The sequence below is a fragment of the Saimiri boliviensis genome, chromosome 7 (assembly GCF_048565385.1).
Source record: "Saimiri boliviensis isolate mSaiBol1 chromosome 7, mSaiBol1.pri, whole genome shotgun sequence".
NCBI classification, from domain to species: Eukaryota; Metazoa; Chordata; class Mammalia; order Primates; family Cebidae; genus Saimiri; species Saimiri boliviensis.
The window spans coordinates 12,423,795-12,446,400 of NC_133455.1; the positions used below are offsets into that span (position 1 = coordinate 12,423,795).

At 46.5% G+C, this 22,606-nt stretch overlaps 1 protein-coding gene and 1 non-coding gene across 2 annotated transcripts; both read right to left on the minus strand.

Moving 5' to 3' along the window:
• Positions 1–3,235: 3,235 nt before the first annotated feature.
• On the minus strand, positions 3,236–6,222 carry DYNLL1 (dynein light chain LC8-type 1). The gene is made up of 3 exons (XM_039471605.2): positions 6,088–6,222; positions 5,741–5,878; positions 3,236–3,879 (listed from the first exon to the last, which is right to left on the minus strand). The coding sequence occupies exons 2-3, from the start codon at positions 5,870–5,872 to the stop codon at positions 3,742–3,744; spliced, it is 270 nt and encodes an 89-aa protein (XP_039327539.1). The 5' UTR covers positions 5,873–5,878; positions 6,088–6,222; the 3' UTR covers positions 3,236–3,741.
• A 12,285-nt stretch (positions 6,223–18,507) lies between these two features.
• On the minus strand, positions 18,508–18,623 carry LOC120365104 (U5 spliceosomal RNA). The gene has a single exon (XR_005580123.1). It is a non-coding gene; the product is annotated as a U5 spliceosomal RNA (small nuclear RNA).
• Between the last annotated feature and the right edge of the window lie 3,983 nt (positions 18,624–22,606).

Sequence of the window (22,606 nt, forward strand, 5' to 3'; positions counted from 1 at the left end):
CTTTATAGAGACAGGGTCTCCCTGTGTTGCCCAGGCTAACTCCTAGGCTTACATGATCCTCCCACTTTGGCCTCCCAAATTGCTGGGATTAAAGACATGAGCCACTGCACCCAGCCGTAACTATTTTGAGTGTGGATGAATCTTAAGGTTTTAAAGGGGCCTTGCTAAGAAATTGCAGAAATCAGCCCGGCACAGTGGCCTACGCCTGTAATCCCAGCACCTTGGGAGGCCAAGGAGGGCAGATTGCTTGAATCCAGGAGTTTGAGACTACCCTGGGCAATGTGGTGAAACCCCATTTCTACAAAAAATTTTAAAAAATTAGCCAGGTGTGGTGATGCACACCTGTGGTCCCAGCTATTTGGAAGGCTGAGGTGGGAGGATCATCTGATCCCAGGAGGCAGAGGTTGCAGTGAGCCGAGATCATGCCACTGCACTCTAGTCTTGGTGACAGAGTGAGATGAGACCCTGTCTCAAAAAAGAAAAATCAGTCTGTGACTTGGCTAACAGTTTGTGGATAACTTAGTTCAAAGGTATGGGAAAGGGCTTCAGATATGTTGCTTCCTGGCACGGCACAGTAAGGATCATTTATGTGCCTTCACTTACAAGATCTTGCCCTGTCACTGAAAGACTTCCAGATACAGCTAGCTATATACAACTCTCTCAAAGAACAGCAGCTAAGAGCATTTGATAAATGCTTAGAAAAACTCAGCTTACATTTTCTTTTCAGCCAGCTGGAGCCTATTGGCTTTTGAAATTAACAGGAAGGAACAGGCATTGGAAGGAACTTCATAAACCATCAACCCTGTCTTATCTCCATAGTAACGTGGTTTTCTCACATCTGAATAAAAAAACAAAAAAGCTGCCAACTTCTTGACAGTAAATATGGGACAGATCAAATTCAGCTAAAACTGTCAGTGTCTAGCTATCAGTCTTTTTTTGGGGGGGGCGGCTCACCTGAGGTCGGGAGTTCAAGACCAGCCTGGCCAACATGGTGAAACCCACTGTCAGTCTTGAATCAGCTTTTGGGTCTATAGCTAGAGACAGATCATCTGTTCGGACTAGGGCTTAACTGGACAAGCTAAAGCTTTGGAGGCCAAATTCCTTGTGGGCTTCAAACAGAAATATAGCCAGGTCACTAAAGAGGGAAAAGGGATAGAAAAGATATAAATTAAACCAGGTGTGGTGGCTCATACCTGTAATCCCAACACCTTGGGAGGATCACTTGAGCCCAGCCTGGGCAACACAGGGAGACTCCAGCTCTACAAAAAATTCAAAAGTTAGCTGGCCATGGTGGCAAACACCTGTGATCCCCGTTACCTTGGAAGCTAAGGTGACAGGATCACTTGGGCCCAGGAGGTTGAAGCAGCAGTGGGCTGTGATCGCACACACTGCACTCTAGCCTGGGCAACAGGTGACCTTGTCTCAAAAAAAAAAAAAAAAAAAAAAAAAAAGAAAGTTAGAAAAAAGATAGAATTATGGGAACATTTTCAGTTTATGTGAGAACAAACATAAATTACCCCAATTGCAATCTCCTGTTTATTCCATAGTACCTCATCCTTTTTTGCAGACAGCAGGGAAAAAACTGCTACAATAGTCAAAATTGCCAGGCGTGGTGACTCATACCTGTAATCCCAGTACTTTGGGAGGCTGTGGCAGGCAGATCACCTGAGGTTGGTAGTTTGAGACCAGCCTGACGAACATGGAGACACCCCATCTCTACTAAAAATACAAAATCAGCTGGGTGTGGTGGCGCATGCCTGCAGTCCCAGCTACCTGGGAGGCTGAGGCAGGAGAATTGCTTGAATCTGGGAGGTGGAGGTTGTGGTGAGCCAAGATTGCACCATTCCACTCCAGCCTGGACCACAAGAGCGAAAGAGCGAAACTCATCATACACACACACACACACACACACACACACAAATTTTGCACCTCTACCCTGAAACTCTTCCAGTCCTAAAGTAGCAGAACTTTACTAGGATTCTTAAAGCCACACATTCTGAAGAAAAATAAACTTCCAAAGAGGTTACTGACCTAATGCTCTTACGATGGGAGTTACTACCCATCAACTCCAATCTATCGCCCTCTTCCATGTAGCAGTTGCCTGGCTGCTGAGAAATCCCAATGGCATCGTGGGAACAGTTTCCCAAGATGGGTGTGGGTTGTTTCAGCCTGTCGTATTTCCTTTCTTCCTAAAAGTCTGCCCTATTTGCTTTTCTAAAACTGTAGTCCTCTAAAATTGATAGCAGGAAACCTTTGATGGTTACCCGTCCCCAGCTTAACTGAGTCTTTTCAGGAAAAGGCATCAATTCACACTCGTTCCTGACCACAGCAAAGCAAAGCATAATATAAATTCCTGCCAAGACTATTAGGAGACGGCCGGGCGCGGTGGCTCAAGCCTGTAATCCCAGCACTTTGGGAGGCCGAGGCGGGTGGATCACGAGGTCAAGAGATCGAGACCATCCTGGTCAACATGGTGAAACCCCGTCTCTACTAAAAATACCAAAAAAATTAGCTGGGCATGTTGGCGCATGCCTGTAATCCCAGCTACTCAGGAGGCTGAGGCAGGAGAATTGCCTGAACCCAGGAGGCGGAGGTCGTGGTGAGCCGAGATGGCGCCATTGCACTCCAGCCTGGGTAACAAGAGCGAAACTCTGTCTCAAAAAAAAAGAAGACTATTAGGAGAGCATGAAGAATGCTGCTCAAAAACATTTACTTTCCCTTTTAAGGCCTCCTTCTTTCTAGGCAGGGGAGGGGGCTAGCCAAGGGTCCTTGAATCCATTTCATTATCCCAACTTTGAGTTTATTTCCATTTTATAGCCATAGAAAGCTTAAAGTAGTACTAAACATCCACTACCACCACCCAAGCCCAAAGGCCCAGAGCATTCTGTAGAAGTGTCTAACAAATATCCTTAAACACTGATTTTTTTCAGATTAGGACTAAGATTTAAATGTTTCTCTGCCATGCATTGCATTTCTCAACATGCACAACAGTTGCAGGATGGGTGAGAATGTGACTTAGAGTACTGAAATACCCCACAGAAACTTCTTTAAGGACTGACTCATCCCAACCAACCTGGAGATCTCATCAAGTGACCATCTTCAACACTATATTATTTGAAAAAATTGTAATTCACACATATACACATATGCAACATTTATTTTTTAAAGGAATGGATTTTGAGAGAAAACAACGTGGCGCAGAAATATGGAATAGAAAATAAATACAAATGTAGGCTATTTTGCTAATTGTTTTATAACCACAACAAACTAGTACAGAGAATGCCCTGTACAAAAAACAAAGGTTCAAACATCAAGGTGTTCCCTTAGCAAGGCTGAAAATTTCAGTCTCTGGTATTTGGAATTTAGGCTGCAGTCCTTGTTTTTGGATGGATCACTGGGTGTGTGGCACAACAGTCCATGCTTTTTTTTTTTTTTTTTTTAATGAGATGGAGTCTCACTCTGTTGCCCAGGTTGGAGTACAATGGCCTGATCTCAGCTCAATGCAGCCTCCACCTCCCAGGTTCAAGTGATTCTCCTGCCTCAGCCTCCCAAGTAGCTAGGATTACAGGTGTGCACCACCACACCCGGCTAATTTTTGTATTTTTAGTAGAGATAGGGTTTCACCATGTTAGCCAGGCTGGTCTTGAACTCCTGACCTCAGGTGATCCACCCACCTCGGCCTCCCAAAGTGCTGGGATTACAGGCGTGAGCCACCATGCCCGGCCTTTTCAGTCCATGCTTTTAACCAGATTTGAACAGAAGAATGGCCACTTGGCCCAGGTAGAAGTAGATGAAGTGTTTGGTTTCATGTGTCACGTAACTACCGAAGTTCCTCCCCACGATGCAATGCCAGGTAGGATTGTACTTCTTATCAAATTCCTGGGGAAAAAAAAAAGAAAAAAAGTAGAATTTTAATTTACCAGAGGTGTTTGAATTTTAATTAGCTCCCAGATAAGCCAGAGCCTGTAGGGGCAGAAAGGAAGAACGTTAGCATCTGCAAATTCTTCTAATGAAAGAATGTTCCCCAGCTCCAAGTCGCCTACACTGTGCATTTATACAAACATACTTGCAGTCTGAGCTAAGATGAGAATGGAGGCTGAGGAGGTCAAAGGAAGAAAGGTCAGCCTTAAAGACAGGATGCTTTGTTATTCCAGTAATTACACCTTCATACCTTCTATAGTGTTCTTACTCACTGACAGAAGGTGACATCAACAAGTGTAGTTTATCATGTTCCCTGTAAAGAACTAAACTACCCGACTGTATTTGCCATGCCCCCCAATCCAAGAAAATGGTTAAAAAAAAAAGAAAAAAAAAAAATTAGCCCTTCCAATTCCTCATCACAAAGATCTTTTTTTTTTTTTGAGACGGAGTTTCGCTCTTGTTACCCAGGCTGGAGTGGAATGGCGTGATCTAGGGTCACCGCAACCTCTGCCTCCTGGGTTCAGGCAATTCTCCTGCCTCAGCCTCCTGAGTAGCTGGGATTACAGGCACGCGCCACCATGCCCAGCTAATTTTTGGTATTTTTAGGAGAGACGGGGTTTCACCATGTTGACCAGGATGGTCTCTATGTCTTGACCTCGTGATCCACCCACCTCGGCCTCCCAAAGTGCTGGGATTACAGGCTTGAGCCCCTGCGCCCGGCCTCACAAAGATCTTAACTGCACCCCTGCAACACTCAAACAAGACTTCCAAAAGGATAAAACTTATAACAGTATTGTATACCAAATGACTGCTCATCAAAATTAAATTTTCATGGACACGATACTTACGCACTCCACCTTGCTGTAAACAATCTGACAGTCAACTGGCTCAATTTTATCCTTAATTATTATCCAAACAGCCATCCTCTCCACATCTATCCGGATGATCCTAACCTACTACCCTGTCCACTAGGTTAGCAAGTTGTAGGAACATCTCTTTACCATTTCCCCCACCCTAAGAGGTACTGGGAGTAGAATGCCTGTGGGGGGCAGAGGGCGGCAAAGGTAATCTTTCTCTACAAAATTCTTACAAGTGTTTGCGGAGAGTCACACAAGATTTAGCTACTCTAACTGCACGCAGTGCGAAAGCCTCTTTTAAAGCTATGAAGAGGAGTAACGCTCTTGCAAGCTAGACGCACGCACTGCTGCGTTTGTCAAAAAAGGCATTTATTTCTGTTCCATCTAAAGTCTTTCATCTTTCCATTCTCGACTGGAACCCTCCCACGGCTTAGGCTGCCAGCTTTCTTCCCTTCCAGCAAACATTGCTAGAGAAGTTGGCAGTCCTGCCAGCTTTCTACAGACTGCCATTTACCAAGCCCCCACCCCAGTCCCCAGCCCCGCCACCACCCACTTTCCCTCAACTGCCGACTAACTCCCCACTGGAAGGCTGGCAAGATCTCCCGGCCCGGCTGGAAACACCCACGCAGCTCCCCCCTCCGGAACACCCAGATGGATCCTCGGCGCAGGAACCACACAGAAGGGGGAACCGCTGCTCCCTGATCTTAGATACCGTTGCTAGGTGGCGCTTCCCCCCGCCGAGCTGGGTAATTTAAAAAAAAAAAAAAAAAACTTCGGACGCCGAGGGTCTAGTCTTCTCCAGAGGAGCGCAAAATGCATCTGCGTCCTTTCTGGAAGCTTCTACGACCCGAGACGCCCGGGGTGCTCCCGGGACCTGTCAGGCGCCCTCGGAACGCAGGATCGGGGAAGGGGAAGGAAACCCCTGCTCCCGGCTGCGCCTCGACCCCCGCGCCCGTCCTCACCTTCTTGATATGAGCCGCAATGTCCTTCTCGATGTTGTATTTCTCCAGCGCCTGAGTAGCGCACTCCACAGAGTCCTGTTGCATCTCTTCCGACATGTCCGCATTTTTGATCACGGCCTTTCGGTCGCACATGGTTACCTAGTGGGCAAGGCCCCGGGTAAGGGCTGGAGGAGTTGGGCCGCGCCCCCCAGGCACTAGCTGCACAACCCCCCGCCCCCCGGCCCGCGCCACCACGGGAAGACGCCCCCCACCCCGCTACTCAGGAAGCGCGGGCTACGCGGCGGGCTAAGTCCGGAGGGGGCGAAATGAGGCAGCGAGGACACCCCCTAGCCCCCAGAGTTTCTCACCGTGGAGAAGGGGGCTGGCTGACAGCAACAGTCTCCTGGAGGAGGTGCTAGCACTGCTCAGCCACAGATTGAGCTGCTGTCGCTACCGAAGCCGTGGCGCATCTAAACCGCCCCACGCCAGTCGCCGCCGCCTAGTGCTCAGGCCCCGCCCTGCTCCCACCGACCCCGCCCCTCGCCGCGCGTCCCTATTGGCTTGACGCAGTCCACGGCATTCTTCCATTGGTCCATGGACTCCATGGTTCCCTCAGGATCTTTCTCCTGCATTTTGTTGCAGACCATAATGCACCTCTCACGGCGTCGGTTGCCCAGGCAATAGGCCCCACGCGGCGAGGCCCACACGCCCAGAAGGTGGAGCCCCGGCCCGGCTGCGAGGACCACCCAGCTGTCTGGAGAGGTAGGAAGCGAGCTTCTGCGGGGGCCAAGGGAGGTGATCCCAAATTCACGGAGGTTGTCCCAGGGTGTGCTCTCGAACGAAAGTCTCTAGAAGTTGGCGGCTACCACTGCCCCACTCCCCCAAGTCGGGTCGCAGGATCTCCCACTCTAGGTCAGCAGGATTATGACAAAGGTGGCCTCTCCCTTTACGGAAAGGGTATCTGTGAAGCAGGGCCGGCTTCGTGGGCAAACCAGCAGGGCAGTCGCACAGGAGGGGCCCTTAAAACGCTTTCATTTTGCATTGGGCCCCATTTGTAGTCGGTACCGCTGTGAAATATTTGGAAGAGAACATCCTCAGGATGGAGGGAGGATGTTTCCTTAAGAATTAAGGGATGAGCCCCAAGAGTGGGGTCTCAGCCAAGCAATGCAGAAATCCTTTAAGGGGGTGGGGATGGGGATCCGGATGGATTTGGGAGTGTTGAGCCCCGGGGTTTTTGTCCAGGGTGAGGCTTGTTGCTCAGGTGAGGCAGAGATTCTTGGTTGGGTTTTATCTCAGAGGAGGAGGTATTCTAACGGACGAAAAAGCGACTATTCAAAAGATGATGTCCCCTCTACCTTAGGGAGGAGACACGAATTGGTTAAAAAAGTAAGATCTGGCTGGGCGCGGTGGCTCAAGCCTGTAATCCCAGCACTTTGGGAGGCCGAGGCGGGTGGATCACGAGGTCAAGAGATCGAGACCATCCTGGTCAACATGGTGAAACCCCGTCTCTACTAAAAATACAAAAAATTAGCTGGGCATGGTGGCGCGTGCCTGTAATCCCAGCTACTCAGGAGGCTGAGGCAGGAGAATTGCCTGAACCCAGGAGGCGGAGGTTGCGGTGAGCTGAGATTGCGCCATTGCACTCCAGCCTGGGTAACAAGAGCAAAAGCTCCGTCTCAAAAAAAAAAAAAAAAGTAAGATCTTGGGGGAGTTGAGGGACAAGTCAGATCTGTATTTAAATCCCAACACTGTCATTTACTAGCTATTTGAACGTCGTCTTTATTTAATTAAAGGGGGACTAAGTGTAAAAGGAAACCACTTCATATGCATGTTAGTGTTAAACATTTGATCATAGTAAATGATCAATCAATCTTATCAATAATTAATAATTGTTTATAGAACCATCCCAAAGGCCACAGCAAGGTTTTGAACAACTAACTCTGAAATGCCTATAATTATTTTTGAGCCTGCATAAATAAATTATCAGGTTAATCATGTAACTGGAAACTTCCTATTTACATTTCTGCATTTTCCTCTTGACCCCCTACTCTCATTACCCTTTTAAACAATTTGTGGCTGGGCATGGTGGCTCACACCTGTAATCTAAGCACTTTGGGAAGCTGAGTCGAGGGGATCGCTTGAGCTCAAGAGTTGGAGACCAGCCTGGGCAACATGGCTAAACCCCATCCCAAAAAATAAAAATAAAACAATTTGAGCAGAGTTGCACAACAGCTTTTTCCAGTCCTATATTTCTAATGGTGAGATTTGAGGTTTTAAGAGTTATAATATTCCTATATAGTATCTCTCTTGAGGAAGAAGTAGGGTAAGGACAAGTGAGGACCCTATGCATATGACACTAAAGTAAAGCCACGGTGACTCCACTAAGTAGAAACCCCAAATAAATTTCCTAAATCATCCTCATGTGTTTCTTGCTTTCCGTGTCTACACTACCTCTACTATTATTTATTTAATTTTTACTGTAATAATATTATCATTGGCCGGGCATGGTGGCCCACGCCTGTAATCCCAGCACTTTGGGAGGCCAAGGCAGGCAGATCAGGAGGTCAGGAGATCAAGACCATCCTGGCTGACACAGTGAAACCCCATCTCTACTAAAAATACAGAAAATTAGAGGCTGGGCACAGTGGCTTATGGCTGTAATCCCAGCACTTTAGGAGGCTGAGGCAGGTGGGTCATGAGGTCAGGAGTTCAAGACCAGCCTGGCCAACATGGTGAAACCCTGTCTCTACTAAAGACACAAAAAATTAGTGGGGCATGGTGGCACACCCCTGTAATCCCAGCTACTCGGGAGGCTGAGGCAGGAAAATCTCTTGAACCCGGGAGGTGGAAGTTGCAGTGAGCCAAGATTGTGCCATTGCACTCCAGCCTGGGCAACAGGGTGAGACTGTCTCAAAAAAAAAACAAAAAAACCCAAAAAAACCCCTGTATAATTATATATATATATATATATATATATATATATATATATGCATTCATATATATTTATATAGATAGATACCTCTATATATATAGGATACTATTATATATAATATAGGATTCCTCTCTCTATATAGGATACCATTATATATAATAGTGTAATTGTTCATTAATAATACTTCATAGAATATATTGTTTAATATTTTCTTTGAACGCCCTTTATTTATTTATTGTATTTTTAGTAGAGACAGGGTTTGCTGGTCTTGAACGCCTGACCTCAGGTAATCCACCTGCCTTGGCCTCCCAAATTGCTGGGAATACAGGCGTAAGCCACCGCGCCCAGCTTTATTTTTTAAAATAAGTATACTTTTTATTTTATTTTATTTTTTTGAGATGGAGTCTTGCTCTGTCACTCGGATTGGAGTGCAGTGGTGTGATCTGGGTTCGAGCAACTCTCCTGCCTTGGCCTACTGAGTAGCTGGGATACAGGCTCACGCCACCATGCCCAGCTAATTTTTCTGTTTTTGTAGAGACGGGGTCTCACCATGTTGGCCAGGCTAGTCTTGAACTCCTGATCCACCTGCCTTGGCCTCCCAAAGTTCTGGGATTACAGGCGTGAGCCATCACTCCCAGCCTAATAGGTATGCTTTTAAAAGACAAATTTATATCATTACCATAAATGGAAAGCCAGTCTCATTTGCCATAAATAGAAGGTAACTATAAAATATAAATATTAGAGTATAAAACATTGGTCTTTGCATTGTTAAACTGATCTCTGACACTACTAGTGATCTGTGTCCTGCACTTGGAAAATGCTGCCCTAAAAGAGGGTTCTTTAGGTATCCACGGCTGGATTTCAAAGATTTCACAAGCCCTCTGCAGTTGTGCACAAAAATATTTGTAGTGCTTACAGGCATTTTTCCAGAGAGGATCCTTAGCGTCCATCAAATTCACAAAGGGATTCAGAACCTAAGAAGGATTAAAAAAAAAAAAAAAGTTCTAGAATAACCCAAACTCCTAGAATGAATGTGAGATTCCTTCCCCCTGAAGTGGCCCATATGGGGTTCTGTAGCATCACACATTTTGGCAACTTACACTATCTACTCTTGCCTGGTAAACTTGCTTGAAAATCCTTCTAAGCCTGAAAACCTGCATTTCTCATTCTTGCCACAGGAAATTATAACTAGGGCTTCTTAATGTTTCTAAGAGCACAGACTTTGGAATGAACCTAAGCTATGAGCTCCTACAAATTAATTAACCTGTCCAAGGTACAGGTTCCTGATTTTTAATTTTAATTTAATTTAATTTAATTAATTTATTTATTTTTGAGATGGAATCTCACTCTGTCACCTAGGCTGGAATGCAGTGGTGCGATCTCGGCTCACTGCAACCTCTGCCTCTCGGGTTCAAGGCATTCTCCTGCCTCAGACTCCCAAGTAGCTAGGATTACAGGCACACACCACCACGCCTGGCTAATTTTCGTATTTTTAGTGGAGACAGGTTTTCACCATGTTGGCCAGGCTCTGGCCTCAAACTCCAGGCCTCTGGTGATCCACCCACCTCTTAAGTTACTCGATTTTTTTTTTTTTTTAAATAAATACAGGGTTTCACCATGTTGGTCAGGCTGGTCTTGAACTCTCAACCTCAGGTGATCCGCCTGCCTTGGCCTCCAAATGCTTGGATTACAGGTGTGAGCCACCACGCCTGGCCTAGTTCCTGATTTTTAAATGGAGATCACATCTTCATTATAGGTTGGTGGCAGGATTATATTAAATAATGCATCTGAAGACCTAGCCATGATATAATAAATGGTAGCTATTGTCACTATATATTGAGACCCTACCATGTGCCAGACATTTTGGACACATTATCTCATTGGCTTCTCATAACGATTCTACAAGGTAAGAACAGTTTGTCTCTTTATTAAACAGATGAAGAAAATGAGGTTCAAAGAGATAAAGTCCCTTGCCTAAAGTCACAGTTAAAGGAAGTGACAGAGCTGAGATTTGAATCTTGATCTGTCTGACTTCACAGTTTCACATGGTAGATGGAACCTCTGAGCTATACCCTAAACAAAGGGACCTGATGCCTCAGAACAAAGTGACATGCCTGGAGACACTACGCATCCTCGGCCCCTGGCAGGAGCTCCCTAAATATATGTTAGGTGGATGGATGGATGGATGGATGGATGGAAGAAAGGATGTATAGTTCAGACTAATTCAGAATTGATTCCTCAACAACAAATACCTCAAACTTGACCCTAGATTGGTCCTTGACTGTCGTGATCTTCCCTTGGACAGAATCATCTTTCAGCTCCAGTCATCAGACTTTCCAAGGGCCCTCAGAAAGCCCTTCAGAGTTGTTATTCACAGGCAGACTGAGGGATCCCTTGCAGGGCCTGCAGCTCTCCTCACCTCATCCACAAATAGGACAGTGGCCTGTGCCTCACTGCTACCCCAGGATCATTCTGTTCCCAGCCCAGTCCAGCAATCACTTGTCTAGCTTTCTGGGACCTTGAGTACTTTCTTGGACCATGAGTCCTGTGACCATCCTAGCAGCTGTAACCCTTCCTTATCTGAAAGGAAGTGTGAGGTGACCTTGCAGGCCCCAGAGTTGATTGAAGACCCCCATCCAGAAAGGAGGCACCCTGTAGGAGGGAATGCAAGGTCTAGGTCTCAATCTGGAAGCTTCCGCCCCATGGAGAAGGGCTGGCATCAGCTTGGGTCTGGCAGGGGAGCTAAGCTTTGGAGCCAAGGACTGTACTGCAGTGCAGGGAGAGTGGAGCCAGACAGGCTTAGACAACTCAGGAAAGGAAAACCTCCCTTCTGACTAATAGCCAAGCATCTCCCAAGTGGACTGACACTCCTGTCCATGGGGGCAGCAGATAAAAGACACATCCAGCCGGACGCGGTGGCTCAAGCCTGTAATCCCAGCACTTTGGGAGGCCGAGGTGGGTGGATCACGAGGTCAAGAGATCGAGACCATCCTGGTCAACATGGTGAAACCCCATCCCTACTAAAAATACAAAAAAATTAGCTGGACATGGTGGCACGTGCCTGTAATCCCAGCTACTCGGGAGGCTGAGGCAGGAGAATTGCCTGAATCCAGGAGGCGGAGGTTGCGGTGAGCCGAGGTCGCGCCATTGCACTCCAGCCTGGGTAACAAGAGCGAAACTCCGTCTCAAAAAAAAAAAAAAAAAAAAAGACACATCCAGAGAGGACTAACAGGCCCCCTCAGCTCCCAGTCAGTGGGCAGAGAAATCCAGAACAGACATTAAAGGAACAGACTTTGAGGTTAGGCACCTTGGGTGTATATCTGTCCCTATTAAGGCATGTGACATCAGGCAAGTGAGTCCACCTTACTGAGCCTCAGGTTCCTCATCGGTAAAATGGGGATTGTAAGAGTCCTTGTCTCTCAGGGACAGTGTGCAGATTAAGTGAGATGGTGCACATAGAGAATGTAGTTCAGTACTGGGCGCATGGCAAAGATCAATGATGCTAGCTACCACTTATCATTAGTGTTCCTATAGACCAGAACTTCTTAACCTTGGCACTATTCACCTTTTGGGCCAGAAAGTTTTTTTGTTGTGGGGAGCTGTCCTATGCATTTGAGGATGTTTGACAGCACCCCTGGCCTCTACCTACTAGATGCCAATCACACTACACCCCAAGTTTCAACAACCACAGATGTCTGCAGATGGTGCCGAATGTCTTCTGGAGGGTGAAATCACTCCCCCGCAGTTGAAAACCACCACCCTAAACAGTCCGGACTGAGTTTGACTGTCACAGATCCCAAGCTCACAGCTCCATGTAAAGGCCACAAGGCAGGCAGGCCTACTTACAGATGAAGGATCGGAAAGAGCAACAGTTACAGATCAAGCTGGCTAACTCCCCTGTAGACTAAAAGGCAGGATCTGTAGTCTGCTCTAAGAGCTAACAAGGCCTCTGTGACTCAATAGGTGACCTCAGTGTCACTCTTTAACTATATGCAAAATGGTTTTGAGTTAACTCTCAATTATTCTAGGGCTCCAAGCAAGAGAATAGCTAGTTGGTATCTGATTTCTGGCACCTGGATTCTGATTCACTGGGAGAAAATCTGACTCTCCAAAACTCTTTTAGAGTTCATATAGCCCTTCATTTATGACTGTGGGGAGATTTCTGAGTGAGAATTAGGTGTCAGGCCCTTTTCTAGGTGCTGGGGATGCACAAGAGAACAAAACAGGCAAAGTTTCTACTCCAGCTCTCTCCTGAAAAAGAAGAAAAAAAAATAGGCAAAGGTTCTTCTTCATGGAACTTATTTATTTATTTATTTATTTGAGACGCAGTTTTGCTCTTGTTACTCAGGCTGGAGTGCAATGGTGTGATCTCAGCTCACTGCAACCTCCGCCTCCTGGGTTCAAACAATTCTCCTGCCTCAGCTTCCCGAGTATCTGGTACTACAGGCGCGTGCCACTATGCCTAGCTAATTTTTGTATTTGTAGTAGAGACGGGGTTTCACCATGTTGACCAGGATGGTCTCGATCTCTTGACCTCGTGATCCACCCGCCTCAGCCTCCCAAAATGCTGGGATTATAGGCGTGAGCCACCGCGCCCGGCCAGGAACTTCTAACAGGAGAAAAAAGATTAAAACAGGCAAAAATACTTAGAGCCTGATAAAGACAATGGATAAAAATAAAGTAGAATAGGCCAGGAATGGTGGCTCACACCTGCAATCCTAGCACTTTAGGAAGCCGAGGTGGGTGGATTGCATGAGCTCAGGAGTTCGAGACCAGCCCAGGCAACACAGTAAAACCCCATCTCTACTAAAATACAAAAAATTAGCCGGGTGTGGCAGCGTGCACCTATAGTCTCAGCTACTTGAGAGGCTGAGGCAGGAGAATTGCTTGAACCTGGGAGGCGGAGGTTGTGGTGAGCGGAGATAAAGCCACTGCACTTCTTCAGTCTGGGCGATAGAGTGAGACTGTCTCAAAAAAAAAAAAAAGTAGAATAAGAGAACCAAGCATGACTAGGTGAGGGGTCTTGTGTTTGCTTTTCTTTCTTTCTTTTTTTTAAGACAAGAGTTTTACTCTTGTTGCCCAGGTGCTGGAGTGCAATGGCACTATCTTGGCTCACCACAACCTCCGTCTCCTGGGTTCATGTGATTCTACTGACTCAGCCTCCCGAGTAGCTGGGATTACAGACATGTGCACCATGCCCAGCTAATTTTTTGTACTTTTAGTAGAGACAGGGTTTCTTCATGTTGGTCAGGCTGGTCTTGAACTCCCGACCTCAGGTGATCCGCCCACCTCAGCCTCCCAAAGTGCTGGGATTACAAGCATGAGCCACCACGTCCAGCCCGAGGGGTCTTGTTTTAAAGAGTTTTCTGGGAAGACCTCTCTGAGAAGGGACTGTTTGAGCCAAGACTTGAAGACCTGGCTCCTGCATGGAGGGTGGAATGTGGAGAAGCTGATGGGAGCAATAAGAGAGGTAGGAGCAGTTAGAGGCTATTGTGACAGTCCAGGTAAGAGGGAATGATGGCTTGGACAAGGAAGGTAGTGGCAGAAATGGGGCAGAGGTGGCCAGATTCCAGATGTAATCTGAAGGTAGAGTTGAGATTTGCTGAGGAATTGGATGCAGACTAGGAGGAAGCCAGGGGCAGTCAAGGATGACTCTGGACTTGTGAGGTGAACAGTGAGAAGAATAGATTGAGATGGGGGAGTCTGGCAGAGGAAACAAAAAGTTCGGTTTTGGCCATGTGAAGTTTGAGATGCCTACTAGATATTCCAAGTGGAGATGTCAAATATGCGGTTGGATATATGAGTTCTGGGAAGATGGCCAGTCTTGCGCTATAATTTGGAGAGTCATCAGCTTATAGATGACATTTAAAGCCATGGGACTGGATGAGATCACCACTGAGGGCAGAGTAAGTGTATATGGAAGTAATGCTTATTCAGCTAGCAACATTCTCTGAGCATTTACCATGGGCCAGGCCCTGAGCTAGGTGCTAGGTAGAGAGATGGACTTCCCTTGGCACCTGCCCAAAAGAAACTCTATTACTTACTTAATTTTTCCTGCCTAAGTGCTTTGGCCATGTAGAGGATGAGCCTTGAATTCCTGCCCTGCCTCTTACTCACTTAGTCACTTATTCTTTTTTTTTTTTTTTTGAGATGGAGTTTCGCTCTTGTCACCCTGACTGAATCGCAAGGGCACAATCTTGGCTCACCTCAACCTCCACCTCCTGGGTTCAAATGATTCTCCTGCCTCAGCCTCTCAAGTAGCTGGGACTACAGGCACGCGCCACCATGCTCGGCTAATTTTTTGTATTTTAGTAGGGACGGCGTTTCATCATGTTGTCCAGGATGGTTTTGATCTCCTGACTTCGTGATCCACCTGCCTTGGCCTTCAAAAGTGCTGGGATTACAGACAAGAGTCACTGTGCCTGGCCAATTTTTAAATTGTTACTAGATATAGGGTTTCTCCATGTTGGTCAAGCTGGTCTCGAACTCCTGACCCCAGAAGATCCACCCACCTTGGCCTCCCAAAGTGCTGGGATTAGAGGTGTGAGCCACCACCCCGGCCTCATTTTTTCAACAGACATTTGTTGAGCACCTGTTTGATACAAGGCCCCCATCTAGGCACGAGGGACATGAAAGGAAGTGAGTCAGACACAGTTCCTATCCTCTTGGAGTTTACATTTTATGTGTGGAGGCAGACATTGAACAGGATGCACACACAGGATGTGACAAATGTAGTGGAGGAAAAAGATAGGCTGGTGTGAGAGCTGTTAATGGGGGCTCTGCTCTAGCCTGGGAGGCAAGGAAGGCTTTTCCAGGAGTCACATTAGAAGAACAATCTATCCAAGCAGGGAACTGGGCTGGGGGAAGTGCAGGGAGCTTTTTAGGTGGAAGGAACAGCATGTTCTAAGGCCTGAAGCTGGAAAGAGGCTGACTTGGCTCCAGAGAAGCTTTTGGGGGAGTGTGGGAGAGACAAGGCAAGGAGTAGGGGTGGGCAGCAGCCAGACCTTTGGAGTCTTGTGAGCCTGCTTAAGACACGTGAACTGTATTCTGTGGCCACTATTAGCTCTGAAAGGTAGTGGGTAGGGATTCACATGATCAGAGGGCCACTGAGATGGGTGGGTTAGTGGAGCAGGCAGGACACCAGTGAGGAAGTTATTGATTGTTGCCTCTTTGCTTTAGGCTCTTGGTTTCGGCTAAGGCAGGAGGATGGCTTACCCAGGAGCTGGAGACCAGCCCGGGCAATATAGCAAGACCCCATCTCTACAAAAAAATAAAATAAAAAATTATCTAGTATAGTGGGGTGTGCCTGTACTTCCAGCTACTCAGGAGGCTGAGGCAGAAAGATCACTTGAGCCCAAGAGTTCAAGGGTACAGTAAGCTATGATTGTACCACTGCACTTCACCCTGGGCAACAGAGCGAGACCCTGTCTCAAAAACAAAACAGAAACATCTGTTTGCAAAGCTCTGGTTCTCTCAGGGGACAGAGAGGGGGATGCAAAAAAGCTGTTGTTCTCTCTCAGTAAGAGCAGAACCCTTGGTACCCCAAACTTATCATCTGGGGATCACAAAGCCAGAGCTTAAGGCTGTACATAAAAATTTGTTTATTATAAGAGCCACTTCCCCCAAGAAGCTCCAAAGGTATTATTTCATTAGCAGGGGTGCCAGGTGGTTTTGGCCAGAGCCTCTGCAACTCTTTTCTCTGTGACCATATTCCATTTCAGCTCATATAAATCAGCCTACCTGAATTTATGGGTCCTTTACTGCCAAGCTATAAAGTAAAATAATGTAATTAGTGCAGCCAACTGCAGCTGTTCTCAAACTCAGTGTCACAGCCATTACACATGTGAAATATAGGGGTTTAAATCAGTTTTCTTTCCTGACACCCGTTTTTAATTAAAAATTACAAAAATAAGCCGGGCACGGTGGCTCAAGCCTGTAATCCCAGCACTTTGGGAGGCCGAGGCGGGTGGATCACGAGGTCAAGAGATCGAGACCATCCTGGTCAACATCGTGAAACCCCGTCTCTACTAAAAGTGCAAAAAATTAGCTGGGCATGGTGTCGTGTGCCTGTAATCCCAGCTACTCAGGAGGCTGAGGCAGGAGAATTGCTTGAGCCCAGGAGGCGGAGGTTGCGGTGAGCCGAGATCGCGCCATTGCACTCCAGCCTGGGTAACAAGGGTGAAACTCAGTCTCAAAAAAAAAAAAAAAAAAAAATTGCAAAAATAATAAATGTACCAGGTAGAAGATACAGAAGAACACAAGGAATAAATTATGTTAACTGCACAGAGATAACCATTGTCAATATTTTGTCCTAAATACATCTAGTATTTTTTTTTTGTTTGTTTTTGTTTTTGTTTTTGTTTTTGTTTTTGAGACGGAGTTTCACTCTTGTTACCCAGGCTGGAGTGCAATGGCGCGATCACGGCTCACCGCATCCTCCGCCTCCTGGGTTCAGGCGATTCTCCTGCCTCAGCCTCCTGAGTAGCTGGGATTACAGGCATGCGCCACCATGTCCAGCTAATTTTTTTGTATTTTTAGTAGAGACGGGGTTTCACCATGTTGACCAGGATGGTCTCAATCTCTTGACCTCGTGATCTACCCGCCTCAGCCTCCCAAAGTGCTGGGATTACAGGCTTGAGCCACAGTGCCCGGCCTATTTTTTCTTTTTAAAAAAAAATTTTTTTTTTTTTATTTAAAGACAGGTTTCACCATGTTGGTCAGGCTAGTCTTGAACTCCCAACCTCCGGTGATCCGCCCGCCTTGGCCCCCAAAGTGCTTGGATTACAGGCATGAGCCACCACGTCCAGCCTAGTCTTTTTTCTACATATAAATACACATTCATATCACATGATACCTATCACACTATACGTATCTTTTTTTTTTTTTTGAGACGGAGTTTCGCTCTTGTTACCCAGGCTGGAGTGCAATGGCGCGATCTCGGCTCACGACAACCTCCGCCTCCTGGGCTCAGGCAATTCTCCTGCCTCAGCCTCCTAAGTAGCTGGGATTACAGGCACGAGCCACCACGCCCAGCTAGTTTTTTGTATTTTTAGTAGAGACAGGGTTTCACCATGTTGACCAGGATGGTCTCGATCTCTTGACCTCGTGATCTCCCTGCCTCGGCCTCCCAAAGTGCTGGGATTACAGGCTTGAGCCACCGCGCCCGGCCTTTTTTTTTTTTTTTTTGAGACAGAGTCTTGCTTTGTCAAATAGACTGGAGTGCAGAGAGGCAATCATAGCTAACTACAGCCTCAACCTCCCAGGCTCAAGTGATCCGACTGCCTCTCCCAAGTAGCTGGGATCACAGGTGCACAGCACCACACCTGGCTAATTCTTTTGATTTTTAGTAGGGATGAAGTATCACTATGTTGCCCAGGCTGGTCTCAAACTCCTGGGCTCAAGCAATCTTCCTGCCTCAGCCTCCCAAAGTGCTGGTATTATAGGCATGAGCCAGTGAACCCGACCAGTGTATCATTTTTGTTACCTGCTTTTTGTAATCCCAGCTACCTTGGGAGGCTGAAGTGGGCGGATCATCTGAAGTCAGGAGTTCGCGACCTGCCTGACTAACTTGGAGAAACCTCGTCTCTATTAAAAATACAAAAAAATAGCCGGGTGTGGTGGTACATGCCTCTAATCCCAGCTACTTGGGAAGCTGAGGCAGGAGAATCGCTTGAACGTGGGAAGCAAAGGTTGCAGTGAGCTGAGATCGCACCACTGCACCCCAGCCTGGGTGACAGAGTGAGACTCTGTAGCCAAAATAAATTAATTAATTAATAAAAGCCTTCTACAACATAACTATTTATAGGGTTTTTTGGTTGTTTTTTTTTTTTTCTTTTTCTTTCTTTTTTTTTTAATCAGCCCCGCAGAAACAGGGCCTCAAAAAATTGGATTAAGTCTTAGAATTATTTCTCTCCACAGAAATCTTTAGTAAAAGATGAAAGATTTATACAATTTGAAGAGAAACCAGAGTATTTTTGTTTCGTTTTTTGAGACAGCGTCTCAGTCTGTTGCCCAGGCTAGAGTACAGTGATGCTATCTTGGCTTACTGCAACTTTCACCTCCCGGGTTCAAGTGATTCTCCAGTCTCAGCCTCCCGAGTAGCTGAGATTACAGCACATGCCACCATGCCTGGCTAATTTTCGTATTTTTAGTAGAGATGGGGTTTCACTATCTTTGCCAGGCTGGTGTCGAACTCCTGACCTTGTGATCTTCCCACCTCAGCCTCCCAAAGTACTGTGATTATAAGTGTGAGCCACCGCACCTGGCCTATTTCCGTATTTTTAATGATGGGGTCCCACTCTGACACCCAGGCTGGAGTGTGGTAATGCGATCCTAGCTCACTGCAGCCTCGAAACTTCTGGGCTCAAGCAGTTGTCCTGCCTTAGCCTCCTAAACTGCTGGGATTACAAGTGTGAGCTACTGCACCCAGCCCAATTTTAATAGCTTCTTAATAGTCCATGCATAACTTTTGGAAACAATCCCTTATTGATGGACACTTAGGTTGTTTCTGGTTTTTCTTTTTTTATTTTTATTTTTTGAGACGTAGTCTCACTCTGTCACCCAGGATGGCGTGCAGTGGCTTGATCTCCGCTCACCGCAACCTCTACCTCCCAGGTTCAAGTGATTCTCCTGCCTCAGCCTCCTGAGTAGCTGGGATTACAGGTGTGTGCCACCACGCCCAGCTAATTTTTTATTTTTAGTAGAGACAGGGTTTCTCCAGGTTGGTCAGACTGGTCTCAAACTCCCAACCTCAGGTGATCCTCCCGTCTTGGCCTCCAAAAGTTCTGGGATTACAGGCTTGAGCCACTATGTCTGGCCTTCAGTTTTTCAATATTTTAACAGTGCTTTGTTCTGAGTATCTTTCAAAGATAAAAATAATCTTTTAAATTCTACTTTCAGAAGTAATAGGAACTCATTGTATAAAAGTGAAACACTGTAGAAATTTAGAATCTGAAAAAGACAGTTCCTTTCTAAGATTTGTGATTTTACAACTCAAAGATAATGTTAAAATTTGATTTTTTCCCCCTGCATATAACAGGCTTTTTCCTTTTTGCCAAAATGGGATGATTCTGAGTTTTCCCTGTTACGATATATAAATCTACTTTATTCTTTTCATAAACTTCCATACGTTTCCACCACCTGTCTCCACCCGCCCACCCACATCTGTATACACACATTCTGCCTCCCTTGCTGTTACCCTGTGTGAACCATTCATGCTCCTATCTGAGGCCCTCTCCTCTCATTCCTATGATGGTCTCTTCTCCCTCTCCTGCATCATCGCTTTCCCCTGTCTGCTGGATTATTCATCAGCATGCAAACAGGCTGTAATATTCTTTTAAAAATGCTTCCCTTGCCTACACATTCCCCTCTAGCGACCACCCCATCTCGGCTCTCCTCCAAGTCGTCTGTACTCTCTGTCTCCGATTCCTTGTCTCCCATTCTCTCTTTAATCGACTGCACTGAGACAGCTCACCAAGGTCACCGGTGACCACCATGCTGCTAAACGCCCTGGCCAGTTCTCAGTGCCTTCATGGCCATACTTGTCACAGTAGCTCTCTTCCTCTGAGTCCTCCCTTGACTTCCAGGACCCCACACTCTCTCAGTTCTCCTCCCGTCTCATTGGCTGCTCCACCTCAGGCTCCTCTGTTTCTCCCTTTCTCCCTGATGTCTGAGGGAAGGAATGACCTAGGCCTTCTCTATTGGGCCACTTTTCTATTTAAACTCCCTTGGGCGTCTCCATTTTCATGGCTTTAAATACCATCTCTGTGCTCACGACTCCCAAATTTGTATTTTCACCCCAAACTTTGCCCCTGAATGCCCATCCCATATCTCTAAGTCCTACTTGAAATAGCTCTAGGATGTCTAACAGGCACCTGGCTCAAACCTAACACATCCACAACAGACCTGCTTTACTCCCAAACCTGCCTGCCTATCCCGCAGGCTTCCTCATCACTATAAATAGCCACTGCATTTTTCCAGGTGCTCAGGAGAAAGATCTAGAAGTTTTCCTTGATGTGTGTATATTCCTTACACCTCATATCTAATCCATCAACAAATTCTTTATTTTATTTTATTTTTTATTTACAGACGGGATTTCACCATGTTGGCCAGGCTGGTCTCGAACTCCTGACCTCGTGATCTGCCCATCTCAGCCTTCCAAAGTGCTGGGATTAGAGGTGTGAGCCACTGCACCCAACCAAAAAATTCTTTTTTTTTTTTTTTTTTTGAGACGGGAGTTTCGTTCTTGTTACCGAGGCTGGAGTGCAGTGGTGTGGTCTCGGCTCACTGCAACCTCTGCCTCCTGGGTTCAGGCAATTCTCCTGCCTCAGCCTCCTGAGTAGCTGGGATTACAGGCACACGCCACCATGCCCAGCTAATTTTTTGTATTTTTTTAAGTAGAGACGGGGTTTCACCATGTTGACCAGGATGGTCTCGATCTCTTGACCTCATGATCCACCCGCCTCGGCCTCCCAAAGTGCTGGGATTACAGGCTTGAGCCACCGTGCCCGGCCCCAACAAATTCTTTAAGCTTAATCTTGAAAACATATCTCACTACCTTCACTCTGATGATTTTTTGTTTTTGTTTTTTCTGGCTGATCTTTTTTTTTGAAACAGAGTTTCGCTCTGTCATCCAGGCTGGAGTGCAGTGGCATAATCTCAGCTCACTGCAACCTCCGCCTCCCAGTTTCAAGCAATTCTCCTGCCTTAGCCTTCCGAATAGTTGGGATTACAGGCATGTATCACCACACCCAGCTAATTTTTTTATTTTTAGTAAAGACAGTGTTTGCCATGTTGGCCAGGCTGGTCTCAAACTCCTGACCTCAAGTGATCCACCTGCCTCAGCCTCCCAAAGTGTTAGGATTACAGGCATGAGCCACCTCGCCTGGCCACTCTTCTGATTTTAGTTCAAGCTACTGTTTTCCATATAGACAATTACAGTAGCATCCAATGGGTCTTTCTGTGTCCACCTTTGCTGGGCTACAGACGACTCTTCACCAAGTGACCACAGCGAGCTTTTTAAAAATCCAGTCAAACAAAAGATAAATTAAAAAAAACTCAAGTAAGGTTGGGCATGGTGGCTCACACCTGTAATCCCAGCACTTTGGGCAGCTGAGGTGGGCGGATCACCTGAGGCCAGGAGTTGGAGACCAGCTGGCCAACATGGTGAAACCGTGTCTCTACCGAAAACAGAAAAAAACATTAGCCAGGCTTGGTGGCGGGTGCCTGTAATCCCAGCTACTTGGGAGGCTGAGGCAGGAGAATTGCTTGAATCCAGGAGGCAGAAATTGCAGTGAGCAGCTTTAAGAGATGAGGCTTGCTCTATTTTCCAGGCTGAATACTGTAACTTTTTTTTTTTTTTGAATACCGTAACTTTATAGTGAGTCTTGAAGTGGGGTAATGTGAGTATGTGAGTCTATTTTTTTTTTTTCCAGAATTGTTTTGGCTAATCTAGTACCTTTGCCTTTTTCTGTTGCCCAGGCTGGATTGCACTGGTTACTCACAGGCATGATCTTGGTGTATGATAGCCTCAAAATCCTGACCTCCAGTGATCTTCCTGCCTCAGCCTCCCAAGTAGCTCCTGACTGTGCAATTGGGACTACAGATGTACAACACAGTGCCATGGCTTCTGTGTAAATTTTAGAATCAGTTTATAGACAGTGTCTGGGAGGAAGCACTCTTTACCTACCCTCAGGTGTAGTCTTTGGGGGCCTGTGAATTAAACAGAGAAAAAATATATTAACAAGAAAAGGCCAGGCATGGTGGCTCACACCTGTAATCCCAACACTTTGGAAGGCTGGGGCAGGAGGATCCCTTGAGTCCAGGAGGTCGAGGCTGCAATAAGCTAGGATCATGCCACTGTACTGCCTCCTGGGCAACAGAGCAACACCCCTGTCTCTAAAACAAAACAAAAAGGAGAAAAGACAAAATCATTTATTTTATTAACATGCATATGG

Coding starts and splice junctions, on each gene's coding strand:
- DYNLL1 (XM_039471605.2), bottom strand. CDS start 5,872: ATGTGCGACCGAAAGGCCGTGATCAAAAATGCGGACATGTCGGAAGAG. Junction 3,880..5,740: donor TTGCGGCTCATATCAAGAAG/GTGAGGACGGGC, acceptor TTTTTTCCCCAG/GAATTTGATAAGAAGTACAA.